General features: G+C 42.2%; 1 protein-coding gene across 1 annotated transcript in view; it reads right to left on the bottom strand.

Moving 5' to 3' along the window:
- Window positions 1-22825, bottom strand: part of PGM2 (phosphoglucomutase 2) — a 45903-nt gene extending 23078 nt beyond the window's left edge. The window contains exons 1-6 of the mRNA XM_075859032.1: window positions 22606-22825; window positions 20125-20292; window positions 4928-5034; window positions 3632-3716; window positions 2215-2298; window positions 1000-1193 (exon numbers count right to left, since the gene is read on the bottom strand). Coding sequence (XP_075715147.1) covers window positions 1000-1193; window positions 2215-2298; window positions 3632-3716; window positions 4928-5034; window positions 20125-20292; window positions 22606-22686 — 719 coding nt within the window. The 5' untranslated portion in view covers window positions 22687-22825. The remainder of the gene's footprint in view (window positions 1-999; window positions 1194-2214; window positions 2299-3631; window positions 3717-4927; window positions 5035-20124; window positions 20293-22605) is intronic.
- Between the last annotated feature and the right edge of the window lie 1515 nt (window positions 22826-24340).

Genomic DNA, 24340 nt, shown 5'->3' with positions numbered 1-24340 from the left:
AATACAAAGAAGAGCAACGAAGCTAATAAGGGGCATGGAGAATTTAAGTTATGAGGAAAGATTGAAAGAATTAAACCTATTTAGCCTTGAAAAAAGACGACTAAGGGGGGACATGATTAACTTATATAAATATATTAATGGCACATACAAAAAATATGGTGAAATCCTGTTCCTTGTAAAACCCCCTCAAAAAACAAGGGGGCACTCCCTCCGTCTGGAGAAAAAAAGGTTCAAGCTGCAGAGGCGACAAGGCTTCTTTACAGTGAGAACTGTGAATTTATGGAATAGCCTACCGCAGGAGCTGGTCACAGCAGGGACAGTAGATGGCTTTAAAAAAGGGTTAGATAATTTCCTAGAACAAAAAAATATTAGCTCCTATGTGTAGAAATTTTTCCTTCCCTTTTCCCTTCCCTTGGTTGAACTTGATGGACATGTGTCTTTTTTCAGCCGTACTAACTATGTAACTATGTAACTATGTAATGTGAGTGTATGTGGCTGCACATCGAGAACAACGCAGGATCACTATGTGAAGAGTAAATGAATGGAGAGAAGTGTATGACGCTGATTGGTCACTGGTCAGCGTCATACACTCCTCTGTACAACGCCCACTTGGGCAAAAGTAAAAACACGCCCAGTTTTCTATTAAGAAAGTCATTAGCATAAAGCTAAAATCGCTCATAACTTGGTGAAAATAGATCGTTTTTCTAAATAAAAACCACTGTTACCTACATTATGTACAAGATAGGGCACTCATAATGTGGTGACAAAGCCCCTTTAATACTTGTAAATTTGAGAAAACCGTTTTCTCTTCTGTTGTATGTGAGAACTGACGAACATTAAATATTGGCCTCCATTGAGGATGAAAGGAGCGTTTGTGACAACCGACGAATTGCAAAAATATATTAGTAAAAGCGAGGTTAGTAAGCAACAATTACATTGCACAATTTTAAATGGCTTTAAATATTGGAGTGTGTCTGGACAGAAATCCCACCTGCTTACCTGTGGTAGCAATGTGTCTGTATGTCGGAAAAGTAATCTTTGTTTATTGTGCTGTAAGGATCTTTAAGGAGGGGGCTGCCATCAATGAGAGAGTCATCCCAGGCTTGTGTCCATGGCTCCAGATTCTCCTCAATTGCCAGAGCGATGCCCGCATCATGCGGAGGAATAATCTGAGCTCCATTCTCCCAATAGACCTACAGTAGAAATAAAAATCACATCCACTATAAAGTCACTGGACGCATGATGCCGGTGCTGGACCGATCTCACTTGGATCACTCCTGTCTGATTCTACTGCACTCCCTAAAATAAATGGTGGAGGAAAATAAAGTATTTCAATTTAATTTTATATTTAACTCTTTAATGAGGCGGCCTATTTCACACCTTCAGGACGCAGTGATTTGTTTTTTTAATAACCACATGACTTATCTTTCAGTCGATGTAGCTGTATGAGGTCTTGTTTTTGGCAGGATGAGTTGTATGTTTCAATAACACCATTTTGGGGGCAAATATTACTTATTAACTTTTATTAGGCTCCGTTCACATCTGCATCAGGGCTCCGTTCCGACATTCCGTCTGAGCTTTCCGTCAGAACGGAGTCCTGACTGACACCAATGGAAACCATAGGTTTCCGTTTTCCTTATCCAATGATTTTAATGGTGATGGATCTGGTGCAAATGGTTTTCGTTTGTCTCAGTTGTGCAAGGGTTCCGTCGTTTTGATGGAATCAATAGCATAGTCGACTACAGTATTGATCCCGTCAAAACGACGGAACCCTTGCACAACGGAGACCAACGGAAATCATTGGCACCAGATCCGTCACCATTGAAATCAATGGTGATGGAAAATTAAACCTATGGTTTCCGTTTGTGTCAGTCAGGGCTCCGTTCTGACGGAAAGCTCCGACGGAACGTCAGAATAGAGCCCTGAAGCCTTAATTGATTTATTTTGGCTTTGGTGACAGGGACGATGTGTAAACCCTACTACATGGTTATTATGTTTTACACAAAGACTTTGGGTTCCAAGTTTGTGATAATATTATTTTGCAGTGACTGGGCACACGTTATCCCACATTAAGTTGAAATTGAATTGTACAGGTTGGTGAGCTCTTTGCCTGTCTGGTAAACCGTAGACTGCGAGGACAGGAATATATGATTTTGTAGTCCCTCAGGACCTTATAAATCAAAGGTGAATAAAAAGATCTATAAACTGAAATACCTTGTATCCATTGTCTTGCTTCGGATTGTGTGACGCAGTGACCATAATTCCTGCACATAGGTTAAAATGAGTCACAGTATATGGCTAGAAAACAAAGACATAGTTACCGGACTATACAGATAGGCTTAATTGTTTAACAGAAATCGTATAACTTACAGTAGAAGGATAAAAGATTGTCATCAATTACAATAACACGAGACATTCAAGGAAATGTTAATAAAGCCAAGATATGAAACTCTGGTAACACATATGAGAATATACATGAAATAAATGATAATGTTGTATAGAAGTGTCTGTTAAGGCCCTTTTACAAGGGCCGATGATTGGGCAAGCGAGCATTCATATGAATGCTCGTTCCCAATCATTGCCCCGTTTATCGACTGTTTGTATAGTTTATGCAGCACATCTCCTCCCTGCGTAAACAGAGAGATGTGCTGCCGACGGGATACAAATGCATGGGGACAAGAAATCATAGTAACGATCGCTCGTCCCCATACATAACTGGTCAAGCTGTCTCGTTGATCGGCGCTCGTTTTCACGGCCCATATTAGGCGGTGTAAAAGAACCCTTAGTATTCAGTGCTCTGGAACGTGACTACAGTTTTATCCAATAGATACATGGGTAAAACTAAAATGTTTTTCTCACAGCCACAAAGATATCCATTTCATAGACATCAGTCTCAGATGTTATTCCTCAAAATTGAGTGAACCAAAATACATGTACATACCCTCATTATATCCCACCTAAATTACTGAAACATCCTCCTCTGTGGCCTCTTGCCCCCTTCGTATCTACAACTCCACAGCCCAGTTAATCCACCTCTCCACTCATCAATCTCCTGCCTCGGCTCTTTGTCAGTCCGGTCACTGGCTACCCATCGCCCAGCAAATACCTCTCAAAATAAGAACTTGTCCCCTCCATACATCCCTGCCCTAATCTCCCGATACCTCCCAACATGTAATCTCTGATCCTCACAAGACCTTCCTCTCTGCTCCTCCCATTGTCTCCAAGATTCTTCCAGCGCATCCCCCATACACTTACCTAACACATCGGACTCTCTACTATTATCCAAACCTTTAAAACCAACCTGAAATCGACCTATTCAGGAAAGCCTACAATCTGCAATAACCCGGCCACCGCTACACTACCATATGAACAGCTTCTACCCTCCCCTACGGTCTCCTTCCCCCTTCATTGTAAGCCCTCGCGGACGGGGTCCTCTCTCCGGCTGTACCAGTCTCTCACTTAGTAAGTTTATTGCAGATAAAGGCATAGTGCAGTTCAAGAAATAGTGGTCACAGAAAAAAAGATTTAATTTACATTAATTATGATCATGATCAGTAAGCAACGTGACATATGTAATTACAGTCTACCTGGGCCTTCAAGAATAATGTTTTATACGTAACCTGGAACTGACCACAAATGGTGTTGGAGTGATACCGGAGAAGAGGTGCACTGGAATGCCTTGACTGATGAATGTTGTGGCAGCAAGTCTTGCAAACCTGGACAATTAAAAAGTTACATTCTATCACGGATGACCTGGAACAGATACATACAGCACCCAAAGATCACAGAATTGTGGAGGCCACTTCAGAAGTGAAGGATTTGTAATGGGCAATGGTTTCTACTGAACAGACAGGAATGTATTATGTCCACGTGTGTGCAGGATAATAAATATGCTTTAAAAACACCACTTGCTTAATAAAATGGCGCTATAAATAAGGAAATCTATGAGATGCCCATAAAAAGCGTTGAAACATTGCCTTGGAATTTGGGGTGTTGAACCCAACTTATGTAGTCCTTCTGTCAATGGTGCTTTATAATGGTGAAGACCCTTCCCCTCCTGAGTCATCCTTCTATAAACTGCTAGTTTGTGCCATTCCCTTTGTTAGTCCTCCTAAAAATGTATGAATAAATTGACAACTTGGTGTCACCGGTTGGGGGTGTGTCCCTACACAGTCTGACACTGTCCAATCAGGGCTGGCATAGACTGTGAAGGACACGCCACTTTGACCAGGGAAATGGTAACACCCAGATGTCAAAATAAATCATACATTTCTAGAAATAATAACGGAGGAACGGTACAATGCAGAGTTCTTTGAAAATATTTTCCAGATTTGTTATTTCATGGGGAATACAAGTATTTACTAAAACAGATATAGGTCAGGAGAGCTAATTTTAAGAACACTGTGGCTGGCAACATTTAGGGGCACTATATATTGTTCTATTATTTGGACAATGTATGGCATTACTTTGTGGAAGGTAAATGTGGCTATTGTTTAGGCACTGTATGGCTGCATCATTTCAATACTATTGGATATTATGGAATAAGTATTATGTTGTGTTGTATAGGGTGGTATTATGTTGCATTATTTGGGTCGTATATAGAAATATTATAGGCATAATAGTGTGGTGGTATTACTTAGCAAGTTCAAGATAGCTTGCCTTTCATTGAATAAAGGTGCATGGACTGATGGAATATACTATGTGATTAATGCAAGAAATAGATGACAGACTATAACAGGTGACAGTGTGATACTGTCCCTTGCCCTATGATCTGCACTCATCCCCCCCATCCACTGTAGGCCATACCCTAGTGCCACACGAATGAGAAGAGAGAGCTGGATGGTGCATAATGCTGCAATTCAGGACTTATTTATGTCATTCTGGTAATGTACATGACAATTCAACATTAATTGGCATTTAGATTTACCTTTTACTGCTACCACCACTTGCTGGGTGAGCTCGAGCATCATAGCCAATTACTACACCTTTTTCCTTCAGGTCACTGATGTTCTTCTCAAGGTACCGGCAGAACCCCTATGGAAGAATACCAAAAAAACAACGGCCCACATTTAATATTCATTTATGCTTGATTTTGGAAGAAATTCCACAGATTAAAAAGTTGCATCTAATACTGCGCTAAATTTGAGGCCAAAAAAAAAAGTGCCGAAAAGTGGGCATGCTCAAGCTGTAAATGTACTTTTAGACTCTATAATTAAAAGGCATAAGTTAAAAAAGGAGATAGCTGCTCATAGCCGGGGGAAAAAATAAATCCAAAAAGAGTCAGACAATTTCAAATGCACCAGATTTATTAAGAGGTGTGCGCCAAATGTTCCTAATTGGTTAGGAAATTTAAAATGGAGACGCATACGAATATACTTTCACTTTCAAAACTAAGGATGTCCAGATTTCCCTGTCCTGTGATGCGGTCCCAAAAGGGGAGCATCTCCCCTTAGCTGGGACGTGTCGACACAGGTTTAGGATGCAGCTCCCCCCCCCACCCTTTGTGTGTCGGTGACGGGATGAAGGGGCTGGCTGCCTGGCTTATTAGATAAGCCAGCTCCTTCTCTGTCATGGCTAATATACAGTAGCTTTATGTCCAGTCTGCAATTGTTCCTTTTCCTCCTGTTCTCCTTATTATCTATTATCGCCCTTCCCCCTCCTGACAGAGCACGGAGCTATCTGTTTTCTGTTACCCTTGTTTATTCACAAGAGAAGTTACAGTCTCTTGGTACTATGGTAATAAGACGTAACAAACTGGTTACGGATCTGTTTGTAAAACCAACGTATAGTAACAATTTGCTGCATTTTCAAAGTAGTCATCCAAAAGTGATCACCCCTTTAGTCAACTCCTGAGAGTCAAACGGATAGACAGGATAAGAATGATGATTGATAAATTCTCAGAAAGAAATTATCCCAAACCAATCGTTATTAGAGCTTTGAATGAAGTTAAGGATTTAGAACGATGTACTCTACTTAAAGAAAAAAAAGAATATACAGAAAAAATTCCATTTGTAGCCACCTATGCCCCTATTTGTGGTAAGATTTCTAATATCCTTGGGGAATACCGGGCGGTCTTGAAGGACACATTCCTAAATACCATTGAGTTTCAAAAAACCATCATGGTGGCGTATAGGAGACCTACTAATCTAAAAAAACAAAACAGATTAGTTAGGGCCGATATAGGCTCAAAAAAATTGCTAAGGAGGGCAGTTAACCTTGTCCCGAATGTTGCAATTGTTTGATCAAGGGTAACACCTTTCTATATCCGAGAACAGGCAGGATATATAACAAAACATTATACATGTCAATCGTCGTATGTTATATATATCATCCAATGCTCATGTGGGCTATGGTATGTTGGTGAGACAATACAGGAATGCAGAACTTGATTAAACCAACATAAAATACAATTAGAAACCTATAAAAATGAATTACCAGTCCCAGATCATTTTATGAAGTATAAACACAAAGTCTCCCAGCTACGATTCAAAATTATAAATGGGGTTCCACCAATGAGGAGGGGTGGAGATAGAGAAAAGGCCCTAAAGAGATTAGAACTCAAATGGATCTCTGAATTAGATACTTTGGAACCAAAAGGCCTTATTAGAGAGTTCAGAATGACTGGTATCTGTCGCTAATGGTTTTCCTGTGTAGGATCCTGGCGGCATCATCATCTGAATATGTAGTTGAAGATTTAGTGTCCAACCTCTGGTTGTGATTTTAACTTATTCTTTTTTTCTTCTATTTTTTGTAGATTTATTAATACTTGAGAATTTTGGATACTCTGAATACACTAAAAAGTGAACATGTCTAGTTAGTGGATTTTTAACTGAAGTCCAGTCTCTTACTTCTGTGCCGGATCTTTTACCAGTTTCGCAGAATACACAGTAGATATAAAAAGTTTACACACCCGTTAAAATGCCAGGTTTTTGTCATGTTGCCAAATCATTTCAGAACTTTTCCACCTTTAATGTCACCTATAGTCAGTACAATTGTATAGAAAAACAAACAGAAATCTTTTAGGGTGGAAAAATAAAAAACAAAAGTACAAAAATAACGTGGTTGCAAAAATATGCACACCCTTAAACTAATACTTTGTTGAATTATCCTTTGACTTTATGACAGCATTCAGTCTTTTTGGGTAGAAGTCTATCAGCATGGCACATCATGACTTGGCAATTGTTGCCCACTCTTCCTTGCAAAAGCGCTCCAAATCTGTCAGATTGCGAGGGCATCTCCTGTGTACAGCCCTCTTCAGGTCACCCCACAGATTTTCAACAGGATTCAGGTCTGGCCTCTGGCTGGGCCATTCCAAAACTTTGATCATCTTCTGGTAAAGCCGTTCTTTTGATGATTTGGAGGTCTGCTTTTGGTCGTTGTCGTGCTGAAAGGGGAAATTCCTCTTCATCTTCAGCTTTTTAGCAGAGGCCTGCAGGTTTTGTGCCAATATTGACTGATATTTGGAACTGTTCATAATTCCCTCCACCTTGACTAAATCCCCCAGCTCCAGCTGCTGAAAAACAGTCCCAAAGCACAATGCTGCCTCCACCATGCTACACTGTGGGTATGGTGTTCTTTTGGTTATGTGCAGTGTTGGCTTTGCACAAAACGTCCCTTTTGGAATTATGGCCAAAAAGTTGAACCTTGGTCTCATCAGACCATAACACGTTTTCCCACATGCTTTTGGCAGACTTGATGTAGGTCTTTGCAAAACAAAGCCAGGCTTGGATGTTTTTCTTTGTTACAAAAGGCTTCCGTCTTGCCTCCCTGCCCCACAGCCCAGACATATGAAGAATACGGGAGATAGTTGTCACATGCCCTACACAACCAGTACCTGCCAGAATGTCCTGCAGCTCCTTTAATGTTGCTGTAGGCCTCTCGGTAGCCTCCCGGACCAATTTTCATCTGGTCTTTTCATCAAGTTTTGAGGGACGTCCAGTTCTTGGTAATGTCACTGTTGTGCCAAATGTAATCCACTTCTTGATGACCAGGTCTTCACTGTGTTCCATGGTATATCTAATGCCTTGGAAATTCTTTGGTACCTTACTCCTGACTGATGCCTTTCAACAATCAGATCCCTTTGATGTGTTGTAAGCTCTTTACGGACCATGGCTTTTGCAGTCACATGCAACAAAGAAAATATCAGGAAAATCCTAACAGAACAGCTGAAGTTTATATGGGGTTACTCAGAATCACTTTAAATAATGGCAGCTGTGTACTGACTACTATGTAACATGAGTTTGAGGGCTTATTTAGACAAAACGTGTAATACGTCCGTGCAACGCGCGTGATTTTCACGTGCCTCGCACGGACCTATGTTAGTCTATAGGGCCGTGCAGACTGTCCGTGAGTTTCACGCAGCGTGTGTCCGCTGCGTAAAACTCACGACATGTCCTATATTTGTGCGTTGTTCGCGCATCACACACCCATTGAAGTCAATGGGTGCGTGAAAATCACACGCAGCACACGGAAGCACCTCCGTGTGAGGCGCGTGATTCGCGCAACAGCAAATAGTATGAATTAAAACAGAAAAGCACCACGCGCTTTTCTGTTTACAAACATACAAAATAGAGTGTCATAATGACGGCGGCTGCGCGAAAATCACAGTCACACATCATACGCGTCTGACACACGGAGCTACAATACGCACACGCTCGTGTAAATGCGGCCTAAATGTTATAATTCTGAGCACAACCACATCCCCAATTACAAGAGGGTGTCCACACTTATGCAACCACATTATTGTAGTTTTGTTATTTTTCCCCTCTAAATGATTTCAGTTTGTTTTTCAATGGAATTGTACATATTATGGGTCACATTAAAGGGGGAAAAAAGTTCTGAAATGATTCATCCTGGACTGATTTTGTAACATGACAAAAACCTGACATTTTAACAGGGGTGTGTAGACTTTTTATATCCACTGTAATTAATTATGTCCGTTTTGGCTTTTTTGTGAAGTGGGGTTTATCTTTACGCGAGGGGCTATATGTGGTCGTACGTTTGGGTAGTGGTCTTTTTAGACTTTCCTGTCCATTCAACTTGAAACCGCAATGGATGGTTATATGCAGTGGTTTATGGGTGCGACCCCTCATCCGGATATAGGGTGATGGATTGCGAGATGACCAATCTGTTGAACATATTGATCAATGGGTCTTTAGCAGTGTATTGGACCATGTACACATGGCCACTCTACGCCAGCTAATAAATATGGACCTAGTTTCAACATATAAATAAAAATTATTTCTCAGATAGATAATGCCACTATGGTTGAATGAGATAGGTCTTCTTGCCCCCTCGAGAATAGATATAAGTCCGCTATAGTTTTAATAAATGTAAGAATATTTTCTTCTTTTGCTGTGAACTAGATGAAATGTTTGGGGGCAGACGTTTATGGTATATGGCCTATGTGAGAAATAGAAGAGCTGATTTTTTTAGCTCCGTTCTTTCTCATTTAGCTCGCAGACTGTGGACGAGACTGCGCAAGCGCAGCCAGGCACGGCCCATGTAAACCTGACTTTAGGGTTTTGTATTTATGTCATTCAAACAATACTTAGTGTGCGCGGCATGACGCGATTCTTAGAAACTGCTGTCGAAGGCAGCTTAGACAGCCCGAAATATATAGTCAGATGCAATTTATTTTGGCATCGGGTATTGTCCTGCCGACCAGTGAGAGGTAACAGTGGGGTTAATAGAACTAGAGTGTTTGCATTCCGATGAGTCACAGGATAACACTGGGTAACTAGGAACGCTTCTGTCTAGAGATTCCACTCCCCCTACAAACAGGTGTTCTAATTAACTACGGACACTGAAGGGGGTTTTACACTGGCCGATTATCGGGCAGACAAGCGTTCATAGAACGCTCGTTGCCGACAATTGCCCTGTGTAAACGGGGCAGCAATCAGCAGATGAACGAGCAAAATTATATATAAATTTGGTATCGCCGTAATCGTATCAACCCATAGTAAAGGTTAACGTGTAATTTTTACCACACGATAAACACCGTAAAAACAAAAACAAACAATGGCGGTATTGCTGTTTTTTGCCCATTTCACTCCACAAAGATTTTTTTTTTTCTAGTACATTACATGGTTCATTAAATGGTGCCATGAAAAACTACAACACGTACCACAAGAACAAGCCCTCACACAGCTATGTCGACGAAAAACTAAAAAAAAGTTATGGCTTTTGGAAGACGGGGTTGAAAAAATTTAAATTGGCTGCAGAGGGAAGGTTTTAATGGCTATTTACACCTTTGACGCAAACATTTATTTTTTTTAATTATCCTTTTTTTTTTATAAATTAATGTTTTAAGAGATTTGAAACAACTTCTAACTTGACTTTTGTTTAACTTTTTAAGATACAGCTTCTATGTATCCTGTATACATAGAAGCTTTATCGCTCTGTCAAAGCCGAGGCCGTCAGTTCAGTAGAAGTGATGGCTTGGCTGAAAACTGGTCCGGAGTTTCTAACACTCAGGAACCAGCTTATAGCGATCACATCTTAGTTGATTTAAAATGTAAATGTAAAAGTTCTTTCAAATCACTTAAAACACAGATTAAAAATTTTTTAAAATCCTACAAGTGTGTACATAGCTTTTAATCAATTACAGTTTAGAAATTGTGGAAAGGATGAGGGGATCCGCAGAGTTGAAGTTCAGTTTTCTTTTGGTCAGGAGGTCAGTGACCAGAGAGAGACCAATAACTAAACTAACACAGAGCTGTAGACGGCTCTGCCATCTAGGAAAGTGAATATTACATCTAGAAGGAAAGATCATTGTTTCTACGTTGTAATCTAAGCAAAGACAGAGAACTGTGGGACTATGGAAAAAGCTGCTGTATTCTTAGCACGTGTCCTCCAAACCAGATCCTACATAGCGCCAGTTGTGGTTGCTGGTCATCTTCCCCTGCCAAGGCATTGCTGGTGGTGTCCCGTCCCCCCACGATAGTAAAGAATATGCACAAGTGTAGAGATCCAGCGTGGTCACCTCTGGCAGCAGAGGAGGGATGCCCAGTAAGCCCTGTGCCAGCAGAGACAATATATTAGAGAGTCTGTATAATGACTACTTACAACTACGATGAACCTTATAAAATAATAATGGCTATAAAGGAATCAGCCTTAGGCTGGTTACGCATGGCGCTGTCAAAATGGCGCAGCTTTGCTTCAAATCTAAGCATTTTGATTGACATGAAACCCCAGCCTTATATGACCGCAGTGTGACAATTTAAAGGGGTATTGCCATTTCACCAAATATAGCTTATACTGTATGTAACCAAAATGAAAACATTCTGTATCAATTCCTCATGGTTTTTAAGATCTCTGCTTGCAGTTACTTACTTTAGGTTGGGAAAAAGGCCATACTTACTGATACAAGGGCAGGTAAAACACCAGTTCCCAGCAGGATGCAGACAAGCCACAATGTTAAATGGAGGGGAAAGTGATTGCACAGGTGCGAAATACTGATGAACAGCCACTTTCACACCTATCGTCCATGACGGGGGATCGCTGCTTAGCATTATTATTACACACAGATATAGCTTCTATTAAAGGTGCCAGTCACACAGTTACATGTAGTGCACAATGCAGGTTAATGGTCTATTAGGTCTAAGTGTATCACAAAAAGTACTGACACCTCATTGTCCCCCAACATCACATCCTTCAAGAATAATAACCATGATAAACATTATAGAGGTATTCGTTGCTATTTTGGCCAAAATACGCAAGGTCGCAACCCTCGCCAAAAGTCCTTATTGTCTTCTTAGTTCCCTACACTAACATTAGAATGTTTTCACAGAAAATTGAATCAAATGGACTCAAACATAACAGAACAATGCCATACTTAGGCCCCATGCACACGGTCCGTGATTATGGCACAGACGGGCCACGGTGTGTCATCCGCGGGCTGGCCCTTATCACGAACCGTGCACACACAAAATTGCAAACCGTATAATGACATTCCTGTTTGTTGCGGTCCGGGCTCCCGGGCAACGCACGGACCACGGAAACCAGTCGTGTGAATTGGCCCATAGGATAGAACGTGTTCTATGCTATCCGCGATGCCGCAATTGCAGGTCGTATACGGCCTCAAATGCACGGTCATTAACATGAGGCCTAACTGATATAAGGGAAGGTTGACGGCATCATGCTGAGAACTGGTTTATTAATGGCTCTTGTATCAGTATGTATGGCATTTTTCTGTGATTTTAACCCCCCCTTACTGATCACCAATATGCCTTTTCACGGCATTCAATAATGGACCTTATTCCGATGCATAAGCCTTTTTACGGCAACTCGGAACAAGCCGGCACGGGTGCGCAGTTTTCTAATAACAGCAGGGCTCCTGGTCCAAAGGCCAGGATAGGAGTTACCTTCAATCCTGGCTGTGTCCCCCCTTAGATGCCGTGGTCAAAAGCAACCTAAGTCACCAATCCCAGGCCTCCAATGGGCTGCCCTGAGCCTGACAAAAGCCCCCAGGCCTGCCATGGCTATATGCCTATTAGGCCGTGCCAGTGGCCTTTCCTCATAGACTGTCAGTTTTACACTGACAGGCAGTAATGCTTTGGTATACTAAGTAAAGCATTATATCATTGACATGCCGATATTTTGCTATCCTATGTTTTCAGTTTCCATTTGACAAAATGACAAGACTTGTTTTTGGTTTGAAATTCATAAAACTTTATTGTTTTTTTAAAAATGATGCATAGGGAGTGTTATTTAAAAAAAAAAAAAAAATACACATATATGGTATTGCTGCAATCATAGCGACCCAAACAATAACGTTAAAACTTTATTCAGACCACAAAGTGAACAGCACAAGAAAGAAATTCAGAAAATAATTAAAGAATTGCTTTTTTTCCTCATCTCCCATTAAAAAAAAAATATAAAAAATTTGCTAAAAGTTAAATAAGTCCCATGTACCCAAAAATGGTACCAATGAAAACTATATCTAATCCTGCAAAAATACAAACTCACATACGGCTACATCAACGTAAAAATAAAGAAGGTATGGTTTTCGAAATGAAACCGTGCAAAAACAAATATATTTTTTTTTATAGGGTATTTCCACAAAGGGCGGATATGCTGTGTAAAAGCAGAGAGGAGTATCTGCCCTGGTCGCCGCAGGGAAGTAAAGAGTAAAGGAGAGTAAAGGAGAGAAGGTTGTGGTCAGAGAGCGGGAGAGGAGAGTTAATAAAGTCAGAAACTGAGCAGAGCTGGAAGACGACCAGGGCAAGTGAATGCCCGTCTTCATGTGTAGGAGAGTTAGTAAGTTGTGACAAACCTAGAGAGGAGGTTAAAGATAGAAACTGGGAGGCAGATTGGGAGATTGGGTTATCAATGGGGATGTTGAAGTCACCCATGATGAGAGTTAGTGTTTCAGATGATAGGAATTGTGGAAGCCAGGCAGCAAAATGATCCAGGAATTGGCGGGGTGAGCCCGGGGGGGCGGTAGACAACTGCCACTCGGAGGGAAAAAGGGTGAAAAAAAGTCTGAGGGTGAGGACTTCAAAAGAGGGAACAATAGTTTATGTTATCATTGAAATGATGTAAGGGTAAGATATAATACTCAGCAGACTTGACAGTGTCGTTTGGGTATTACCAGGTGCTACATGACTACTTCCACAGAACACTTCTGAGCGTTAACATGTGACGCGACACATTCAGGTATCGGCATATCACACGTTCCAATATCCTTTGTGTAATCCACTGGTATTTACTGGGCTTTACGAACACAAGATATACAGTGAGCAATAGATTTTAGCTCTCCGTTGTTAGAATACTCTTCAATGAGAACCAGCACCGCTCGAGCACTGCATGAAAGGCCATCTTGTCCAGTATCTTGCTCTGTACTGAGGAGGGGAAAACACCACGAAACAGTTGTCTACAGAGGGGTTTTTCTTCTTTTTGGATGAGATTGTTTTGGCTAAAATCCCTAGTCATGTTTAACCCCTTAGTGACCACTAATACGCCTTTTTACGTCGGTCACTAATGGGCTTTAGGCTAGGCTGATGCCTTTTCACGTCAGCCTAGTCTAAGTCCTGCACGGGTCTCCTGTGCAGGCAGGAGCCGGGGCTCTGCTGTCTGATGAAGTTTACTTCGATCGCGGCCGTTTAACCCGTTAAATGCCGCCTTCAATAGCGACCGCGGCATTTAACTTTGTTTACAGAGGGAGTGCGCTCCCTCTGTCACCCATCGGCGGCCCGCGAATGAAATCGCGGGTCTCCGATGGGGTGTCATGGCAGCCGGGGGCTTGATAAAAGCCCCCAGGTCTGCCCTGGACATATTCCTGTTAGGACGCGCCGGAGGCACGTCCTAACAGATTGCCTGTCAGATTTACACTGACAGGCAATAATGCTCTGGTATACGAAGTATACCAGAGCATTATAGCAGCGATCGGAATATCGCACAGTAAAGTCCCCTAGTGGGACTAATAAAATAAGTCATCAAAGTGAAATAAAGATTATTAATAAAAAGTACAGTAAAAAAATAAATAAAACCCATTTTTTTCCATAAAAAGTGGTTTTATTTAGTAAAAGTGTAAAAAAAAAAAAAAAAAAGTACACATATGTGGTATCGCCGCGACCGTAATGAGTCCAATAATAAAGTTAATATGTCATTTAAACCGCAAATTGAACACCGTAAAAAAAAACGCAAAAAACCATGGCGAAATTGCAATTTTTTTCCATTGCCCCCCAAAAAAGTCATAATAAAAATTAATCAATAAGTCCCATGCACCCCAAAACAGTACCATTCAAAACTACGTCTTGTCCCGCAGAAAACAAGCCCAAAAATATCACTAAATTGATGGAAAAATAAAAAAATTACGGCTCTTGGAAAGCGACGATGCAAAAGCAAATAATTTTAGTTCAAAAGAGTTTTTATTGTGCAAAAGTCGTAAAACATAAAAAACCTCTACATATGTGGTATCGCCGTAATCGTACCGACCCATAGAATAAAGTTAACATGATATTTACGTCGCACAGTGAACGGCGTCAATTTAAAAACGCATAGAACAATGGCGGAATTTCAGTTTTTTTTTTATAATCCCCCCCAAAAAGGTTAATAAAAGTTAATATAAAAATAATAAGTATGTACCCAAAAATGGTGCTATTAAAAAGCACAACTAATCCCGCAAAAAACAAGTCCTCATACAGCTATGTAGACGAAAAAATAAAAAAGTTATAGCTCTTTGAATGCGACTATAGAAAAACAAATAAAATAGCTTGGTCATTAAGGCCTAAAATGGGCTGGTCACTAAGGGGTTAAAGGCTCTTCTATGGGTTGGACATTGACTTACAGGGAAGTAACCTCCACTAGGGGGCACTAGAGAGATGGTTTTCATTCTCCTGAAGGAGAGCTTGAATAATATTTTCAAAGGAATGGACCAGAAGGTGGTGACCACCATCTACTATTTATTCTCCTATACCTTACCTATTTATTGTAAGAATAGCTAACACCAGTTCATGTGACTGTATAAACAAAAGGTATTCTTAACCACTTGCCGACACATGACGAGAATACTCGTCCTGAGTGGCAGGTACTTTGCGCATTAGGATGAGTATTCTCGTCCTGTGTGACAGCCGTGTCCACGCACGATCAGGAGCGGGGCAACGGCTGTAATACACAGCCACAGCCCCGCTCTAACGACGGAGAGAAGAGAACCCTCTTCTCTCCGCCGTTAATCCCTTGAATGCCGCGATCAAAGCTGATCGTGCCACAGCTGATCGTGCCTGTGATGTGATCAAAGTCCATAACTTGCATGGCCAGACAGCCCAGGGTCCATTGAGGGACCCCGGGGCTGTCTGACCATATTCGTTGTGGTTAGGACATACAGAGGTATGCCCTAACAACTGCCTGTACTATCAGTACACAGGCTAATGTACTGCAGCATGTGAATGAAATTTGATAAAAAATCATCCACTTTGCTGCTAATATAAATGCTGTGGATTTTCTACTGCCAAATACAGGCTAAAAAATCTCCCGTGTACACGCTATGTACATTCATTACGGACAATCTTCATCAAAAAAAAAAAAAAAAGGATGCAAATTAGATTTCCTCCAGAAGAAACCTGTCTCTCTAGTGCCCCTATAGGTGACTACCCTGTAGTCCATTAATTAAAGAGCCTTGAAACAGGACTAGAGATATCAGTCAAACTTAGTAGGATACTACCCATAGGTGGCACTAGAGAGCTTTCTACCATCCAGAGAAGAGGTAATTTGCATAAAAATGGGTGACAGCCTTGTAAAAGTTATTTATTCCATTCGAATTTTATATCCGTCATGCTGTGCTCTAGTTCTGTGACTACTCTCTATTTATTATTCCCTTTCCAGGTAGGTTGCAACATGCAAAGCAGTGGTCTTGTGCAGTCCAGTGCTAAAGTGGCCATGTTCAGAGCTGTTATAAATCGATGACCAGATGACCTTCAATGAAAACGTCTATCAGCTTGTTTTGTGCAACTTTCTAAATACTTTTTATTAAAAATAAGCTTAACGTTTTTAGATACAGCTGCTTTGTATCCTGTATACAGAGCAGCTGTATCCTGCGCTAAGACCTGTATTAGTCAGGTCAGCGGCAGGGACGGGCTCAGTGACAGCGGGTCCTGCATGACAGGATCCACCTGTAAACGATCACATCTAAGTTATGAACTTAGATGTGATCAGCTCGATCCTGCTTGTGCGTCTGGTCAGTGGGACTGACGGCTTCAATTCAACTGCAATTGATCACATCTAAGTTATGAACTTAGATATGATCAGTAACATGTGTTTCCTGTGTGTCAGAGATACGCAGAACCCTCCGTCACTGAACCCGTCAGTGCCGCTGACAAAGGCTTCAGGTCTTAGCGCATGATACAGCTGCTCTGTATATAGAATCCAAAGCAGTTGTATCTCAAAAAGTTAACCTCTTAACGCCGAAGGACAGATATATCCGTCCTCTGCAGCTGCTAGTTCGCGCAGGACGACGGATATATCCGTCCTGTGATGGCGCGGGTACTGAGACTGCACCCACGCGATCAGCGGCAGGAGCACGGCTGTTATACACAGCCTGGCTCCTGCCGGAATCGAAGCGCGCTCCGATTCCGGCAGTTTAACCCATTAAATGCCGCTGTCAATAGTGACAGCGGCATCTAATGTGTTTGACAGAGGGAGGGAGCTCCCTCTGTCACCCCATCGGCGCCCCCGCAAACAAATCGCAGGTCGCCGTCGGGTTTCCATGGCAGCGGGGGGTCTAACAAAGACCCCCAGGTCTGCCTTCAGCATCTGCCTGTTAGGCGATGCAGGAGGCATGGCCTAATAGATTGCCTGTCAGTTTTACACTGACAGGCAATAATGCTTCGGTATACTAAGTATACCAAAGCATTATATATGCGATCAGCAGATCGCACAGTGAAGTCCCCTGGTGGTACAAAAAAAAAAATGTAAATCAGTTAAATAAAGTTGGTGAAAAAAAATAAAATAATAATTACAGTGAAAATCAAATAAAACGACTTTTTTTTGCCCAAAAAGTGGTTTTATTTAGTAAAAGTGTCAAAACAAATCACACATACACATATATGGTATCCCCGCGATCGTAATGACTTGAACAATAAAATGAACACATTAAACCGCTGGATGAACGGCGTCCAAAAAAAACAACGGCAAAATTCTCTCTTTTCTCCCATTCCCCCCATAAAAAATTAAATAAAAATTAATCTATAAGTCCTATGTACCCCAAAATCGTACTAATGAAAACTACACATTGGCCCGCAAAAATCAAGCCCACATACGGACACATTGACGGAAAAATAAAAACGTTACGGCTCTTGGAATGCGGCGATGCAAAAACAAGTAATTTTTTTCTAAAAGGCTTTTTATTGTGCAAACGTAGAAAAAACATAAAACCTTTACATATTTGGTATCCCCGTAATCGTGCCGACCCATAGAATAAAGTGAATATGTTATTTACGCTGCATAGTAAACGGCGTAAATTTGTAACGTGAAAATCAACGCTGGAATAGCTGCTTATTTTCAATTCTCTCTTAAAATAAAGTTGATAAAAGTTAATCGATATATTATAAGCATCTAAAAATGGTACAAAATACAACTCGTCCCGCAAAAAACAAGCCGTTATACGGCTATATAGACGGAATACAAAAAGAGTTACGACTCTTGGAATGCGACCGTGAAAAAACAAAAAATAATCCTTGGCCATTAACGTGCAAAATGGCCCGGTCATTAAGGGGTTAAACTAATTTTTAATAATCTAGAAAGTTGCACAAAACAAACTAATAGACATAACGATTTCAAAAGGTGTACAGACCTTTATTAACATACACTTAAAAGCTACCAGTTCAGAGCAATCAAGTTCTGATGCGTTTGTTTGATGTATAAGGGACGTACGTATGCCAAAACAGTGTCCTTTTGGCACACACCTGCCCGGCATACATCAGTATATCTTTTTTATACAGTATTGGAGAGTGTAGTCAACTACCTTTATAATACAACGGCATCCGACAAAAAAAATATATATATATAACGCATGGGTGAACAGAGCCTCAGTTGTAATGTAATAAAGAAGTCAAGTAAAGTGTTTCCCATTTATTGTTGGAGAAATCTAAAAAATGTCTTGCCCAACTCTCTGGGGGCACACCTATACCCGATAGTCACGCTGTCCTCATACCATTATTACATCAGCTTTCAACCATTTCAGAAAATCAGGAAACTATTTTCCAGCATTACCTCAGCCTCCAGTAAATATAATTATCTACTGGTATTTCACAAATTTCCTACCAATTATGAAATTCATATGATAGTAACTAATATGGTTGGATGGAAGTGAAATTAATGCCTGCACCTCAGGACCAGTGAAGGAATACAGCTCAGTGGTTGGCATCTAGCACCTGAATTAAACCAGGGTGGTATCCTCATGGTGCTTGTGCTCCCAGGAGCACCTATGAGCACATACATGTCCAGGAGCACCTATGAGCACATACATGTCCAGGAGCACCTATGAGCACATACATGTCCAGGAGCACCTATGAGCACATACATGTCCAGGAGCACCTATGCGCCCAGGAGCGAATTCTGAAATTTTGCACCCGAGCACAGAGGTGCCCTGTTACGCCATATATCTGTCAAGCTCTGAAAGCATTATTTGTGTAGGCCATTACACCTTAAGTTTAACTTGCTTTTAACTTAAAGAGGCTCTGTCACCAGATTTTGCAGCCCCTATCTGCTATTGCAGCAGATAGGCGCTGCAATGTAGATTACAGTAACGTTTTGTTTTTTTTAAAAACGAGCATTTTTGGCCAAGTTATGACCATTTTCGTATTTATGCAAATGAGGCTTGCAAAAGTACAACTGGGCGTGTTGAAAAGTAAAAGTCCAACTGGGCGTGTATTATGTGCGTACATCGGGGCGTGTTTACTACTTTTACTAGCTGGCCGTTCTGATGAGAAGTATCATCCACTTCTCTTCAGAACGCCCAGCTTCTGGCAGTGCAGATCTGTGACGTCACTCACAGGTCCTGCATCGTGTCGGCACCAGAGGCTACAGTTGATTCTGCAGCAGCATCAGCATTTGCAGGTAAGTAGCTACATCGATTTACCTGCAAACGCCGATGCTGCTGCAGAATCATCTGTAGCCTCTGGTGTCGATGTGTCCTCGCTCGTCTGACACGATGCAGGACCTGTGAGTGACGTCACAGCGTGATCTCTCGAGAACACGCTGTGTCTGCACTGCCAGAAGCTGGGCGTTGTGAAGAGAAGTGGATGACACTTCTATACACAACGCCCAGCTAGTAATAGTAGTAAACACGCCCCGATGTACGCACATAATACACGCCCAGTTGTACTTTTACTTTTCAACACGCCCAGTTGTACTTTTGCAAGCCTCATTTGCATAAATACAAAAATGGTCATAACTTGGCCAAAAATGCTCGTTTTTTAAAAATAAAAACGTTACTGTAATCTACATTGCAGCGCCGATCTGCTGCAATAGCAGATAGGGGCTGCAAAATCTGGTGACAGAGCCTCTTTAAGCATTACAAACAGCACACACAAAATGTTGGTGCCATGGATCAAATCAATTTAGGTAAGATCTTAACCAGGAGCTGAAACATATCTGTCTAATGGACTCCAACAAAGTCAATACCTGTGTGGTTTGGATAATGGTCAGGTCATTCATCTGAGATACACCAGGGCCCATCGCTGCTCGGAGCCCTGCTGTACCAAACTCCATTCTGGAGCCAAAACATTTCTCCAACTCTTGTTTGTTCCCGTCGGACAGAAGATTCTTCACCAACTCAGATGTTTTTGGATTCTGCAAAAAAACAGCAAACCCTATTTAATGAACATGTGTAATTAACACGACAGCAATTTCTGATAATACAGAAAATATTTGACATACTCATTACATATTACCCAACTTTCATGAGATCTTATTTTGAACCCATAAAAGAGCGCCTTCATTGCCATTCAGAGTGCAATGTGAAATGGTGGATTTCGAGGAGACGTTCAGCGCACGCTGGTGTGAATTACAAAGAACATCTGATAAATTTGTTTCTTAAAGGAGCCACTTTAAAAATGTTCGGGCTGAAGCGATGCTTTCCGTTTGGACTCTCGTTCATCTCTTCCTCTGATACAATAGGGTGCGATTATTGCGGCGGAAACGCTGAGATTCTGCCGGAAAAATCGCAAATCTGAAAAAACGTTTTTTAATAAATACAATACTTACCCTCATGCGCTGTCATAGCGGCGCGTTGCTCTGTTCTGTGAAGCCCGGCCTTCTGGGATGACGTTTCATCCCATGTGTCTGCTGCAGCCAATCACAGGCTGCAGCGTCATCCCAGGTGGTCAGGCAGAACAGAGGGACGTGCCGCTATGACAATGCCCAGGAGTAAGTATCAATTATTTTTTTTTAAAATACAACCACTGCTTTCCGCAGCAGAGATTCCAAACAAAAATCTGCACCACAATTTGGTGTAGTTTTTCAGGCAGAATTCCCTGCGGGTTCTCAAATCCACATCAAAGCTGCAGATAAATGCCGCTAATTCCGCAGGTAAAATCAGCACTTATTATGTTTTTAGGTGCAGATTTTACATTTTGATGCAAAAACAGGTGCAGAATTTATGCTTTGGTTTTGGTGCGTTTTTGGTTGCAGCAGCTCGCGACCGCTCAACGACACGTGAACGCTGCAGGAGCTTTCGGAAATGGATTGGTGGTGAAGGGAGGGGCTGCGCTGGAGTGGGGGGCATTTAATAGATTATTATTTTTATTATTATTTTCCCCGAAAGTTACGGATAAGGCCCCATGCACACGACAGTATTTTCATCTATCCCAAGAGACTGGCCGTAAAAACGGTTCAGTAGGCATCTGTATATACACAGAAGGGCGTCCGTAAATACGGTCCGTATTGCAGCCATATATATACGGCTCCTTACATAAAGAGGGAGGTTGCAAATGATGTCATCAACATGTTGCCTAGCAATGCTTCCGTAAATACGGATGGTATATGGATGCACATCAGCAGCCGTCCGTATTTACGGAAGCTCCCATAGACTTCTATGGACGAGTCATTGCCGTAATTACTGACAAGAATAGGATGGGTTCTATCATTTTTTCAAGACAGACACCAATCTGTAAAAATACTGAAAGGTGTCTGTGGCCAATAGAAACGAATGGGTCCGTAATTACTGATGAAAAATACTGTCTACTGATCCGTATTTACAGACAGTATTTCGGGAAAGAAAAAAGTCGCCTTATCTACGAGGATCACCTATATAGAGAAAAAAATCAGGAGTCACACCGCATCGCTCACGTTCCCGATCGTCTACATAAAGTACACAATTATGGGGCACACTTGTAAGAATTGACAATTCCCCATTTTCTGTTGCAAAAATTGCGAAATTTGACATAAGTAGCACATAGAGGTGTATGAAGTTGGTATAAGTAGTAAACAGCGCCGTACATCCACCAATGCCATCGTGTGCCATCCTTCACAACGACCCAGTAGCTGCGGCCGGGCACTGCCTGCAGAGGACAAACTGTTTTACGGGTTTAGACTGGTGCTCCGCGATTCTCGTTCTGACGCTTTCCTTACAAGACGCACGTCACCGCCATATTCAACCCCATCAGAAAACCGTATTGGTTGCACTCATTTTTAGAAATGAACTCGAAGTGTCTCGGGATGTAAATGCAGACATGGCCATAGATCCGAAGATCGCTGGAACGCGCGGACATGGACGCACTCGCCTTCATAGTCGCATAAACGTCAAGATAATTTCCTACAATCCCAGAAATTGTTCCAATCATAATAAAAGTCATTCCAATCTGCACAGCCCTAAAATTAGGTTGTTAGGATTCCCCCCAAACGCCAGAGGAAGGTACATGATTTTACTTTAGCCATAAATGTGAATATTACCAATCAGATCGTTCAGATCACTTATACTGTCCGATATAGTAATAGTCTGAACGATCTGATCGGAGTCCAATCGTTCCAATATGATGATGGATATATTATTGTCCTTACTATATAGCGGTCATTCATTGTGATGGGGAATGGACAGAGAGGGGGGGGGGGGGCAGTACTACAGCTGCATGTGACAACGTGGCGGACAGGCCGGGGTCTCCTCACCTTGTCCCATGTCAGCCATGTCGTGGCTGCTCTGTACAGCACGTCACTCCCGGAGCTGCTGCTGCTGCCCTTCCCGGCCATGTCAGCGCTTCTCCTTTCACTTCTCACTGCTCGGCAGTTCTCATCACCAGGAAGCGCTTCCCGTACAGACTACGTCACAGCGTCATGTGACCAGTCACGTGTTCTCCAGCGGGATTGCGGTGGTCACTGGATAGAATGTCAGTATGTAGAGAAGGGACGTGGCTGGAGCGGCGCTGTCTCCGCTGACGTGTTACTATAGACTAATAAAGCTTGTTATGGAGGAAGAAAATGACAACAAAGATCTGAGTGTTTCCCCTTGAAATAAAACCAAAATTGTAATTGTTAATATTAGTCTTGAATGTATTTATTCCCCTTTGCTTACATAGCTCCATCATGTTCCGCAGCGCTGTACACACATTGTAATAACTGGTACCCAAAGGGGAGAATTTATTATCGGCGTAGAAAATACGCAAATGCATAAAAAGACGCAATTTGCAAAACGTATGAAACGCCAGTGTAAATAATCTCTTCCATAGTGTCTTGGTTTTATGTTTGTTCGTGCAGTTATAGACATTATAGAGGTGGTACCAGTGGCGTAACTATAGGGGCCGCAACTGTGACCGGGCCCCGAAGCCAGGGCCCGCACCACATCAATGAATAGCTACTATAGTAACTGGGGCCTACGTAATAAACTACACGGGCCCCCGTTACTATAGTAACTGACAGTACTTACAATCCTCCTTCCAGAGCGCAGCGGCGGTCCTGACGTCACAGCGCTGTGCACAGCATCCCGATCCTGGATGGAGTCAGGACCTCCGCTGTGGCTGAAGAGGAGGGTAAGTTTAATACCACTGTCTGCTGGAGCTGATGGGTCGGGGTCCGACTCCCGGGATCCCCGCCAATCAGCTGTTTTGAAGGGGGGGCAGCGCTCGTAAGAGCGCTACTTCCCCTTCGTTCCGGTCACTTTCTCCGTGTCACAGTGTGAGCAAGAGAGGAAATTGAAGGGGAAGTAGCTCTTGTACGAGCTCTGCACCCCCTTTAAAACAGCTAATTGTCGGGGGTCCCAGGAGTCGGACCCTGACCTATCAGCTATTAATGGCCTATCCTGAGGATAGGCCATCAATGTTTAGGGACTGGATAACACCTTTAAAGTCTACCATGTGGTAGGCTTAGATACAGGGTCCAACAAACCGTATCACACATGCACTTGGGCCCTGTATTTAAGCCTACCATATGTGTTAGGCTGTGTTCACATCAGCTTTGCCCTTCCGTTGAGGGGTTCCGGCAGAGGTTTCCGTCGGGCAACCCCCTCAACGGAACTGCAAACTGAAACCTCAGCTTCCGTTTCCCTCACCATTGATCTCCATGGTGACGGAAAAGTTGCTAAAGGTTTTCATTTGTTACCGTTGTGACAGGGTTCCGTTTTTCTTGGCGCAACCAATAGCGCAGTCGACAGCTCTGTCACCAGAAATGTACCTATCAAACTAGCAACAGATTAATATAGGGTCGGCTCACCTGAATCTAACGTTTGTTACCTTTTTCACATGGGTGGCTCCTCTGCAGAGAAAATCACTTTATTCAATATATGCAAATGAGCATTTTGGAGCAACGAGGGCGTCACCATTGCTCCAAAATGCTCTGTCTTCTTTCCCCCGTCCCTCCCTCCCTCCCTTCTTTTATTGATTGACAGGGGCCAGGCAGTGTAATAGGCGAG

The sequence above is a fragment of the Rhinoderma darwinii genome, chromosome 1 (genome assembly GCF_050947455.1).
Source record: "Rhinoderma darwinii isolate aRhiDar2 chromosome 1, aRhiDar2.hap1, whole genome shotgun sequence".
In the NCBI taxonomy this organism is placed as follows: Eukaryota; Metazoa; Chordata; class Amphibia; order Anura; family Rhinodermatidae; genus Rhinoderma; species Rhinoderma darwinii.
Note: the sequence above shows the minus strand (reverse complement) of the source record. Positions and strands in the feature narration are given on the sequence as shown.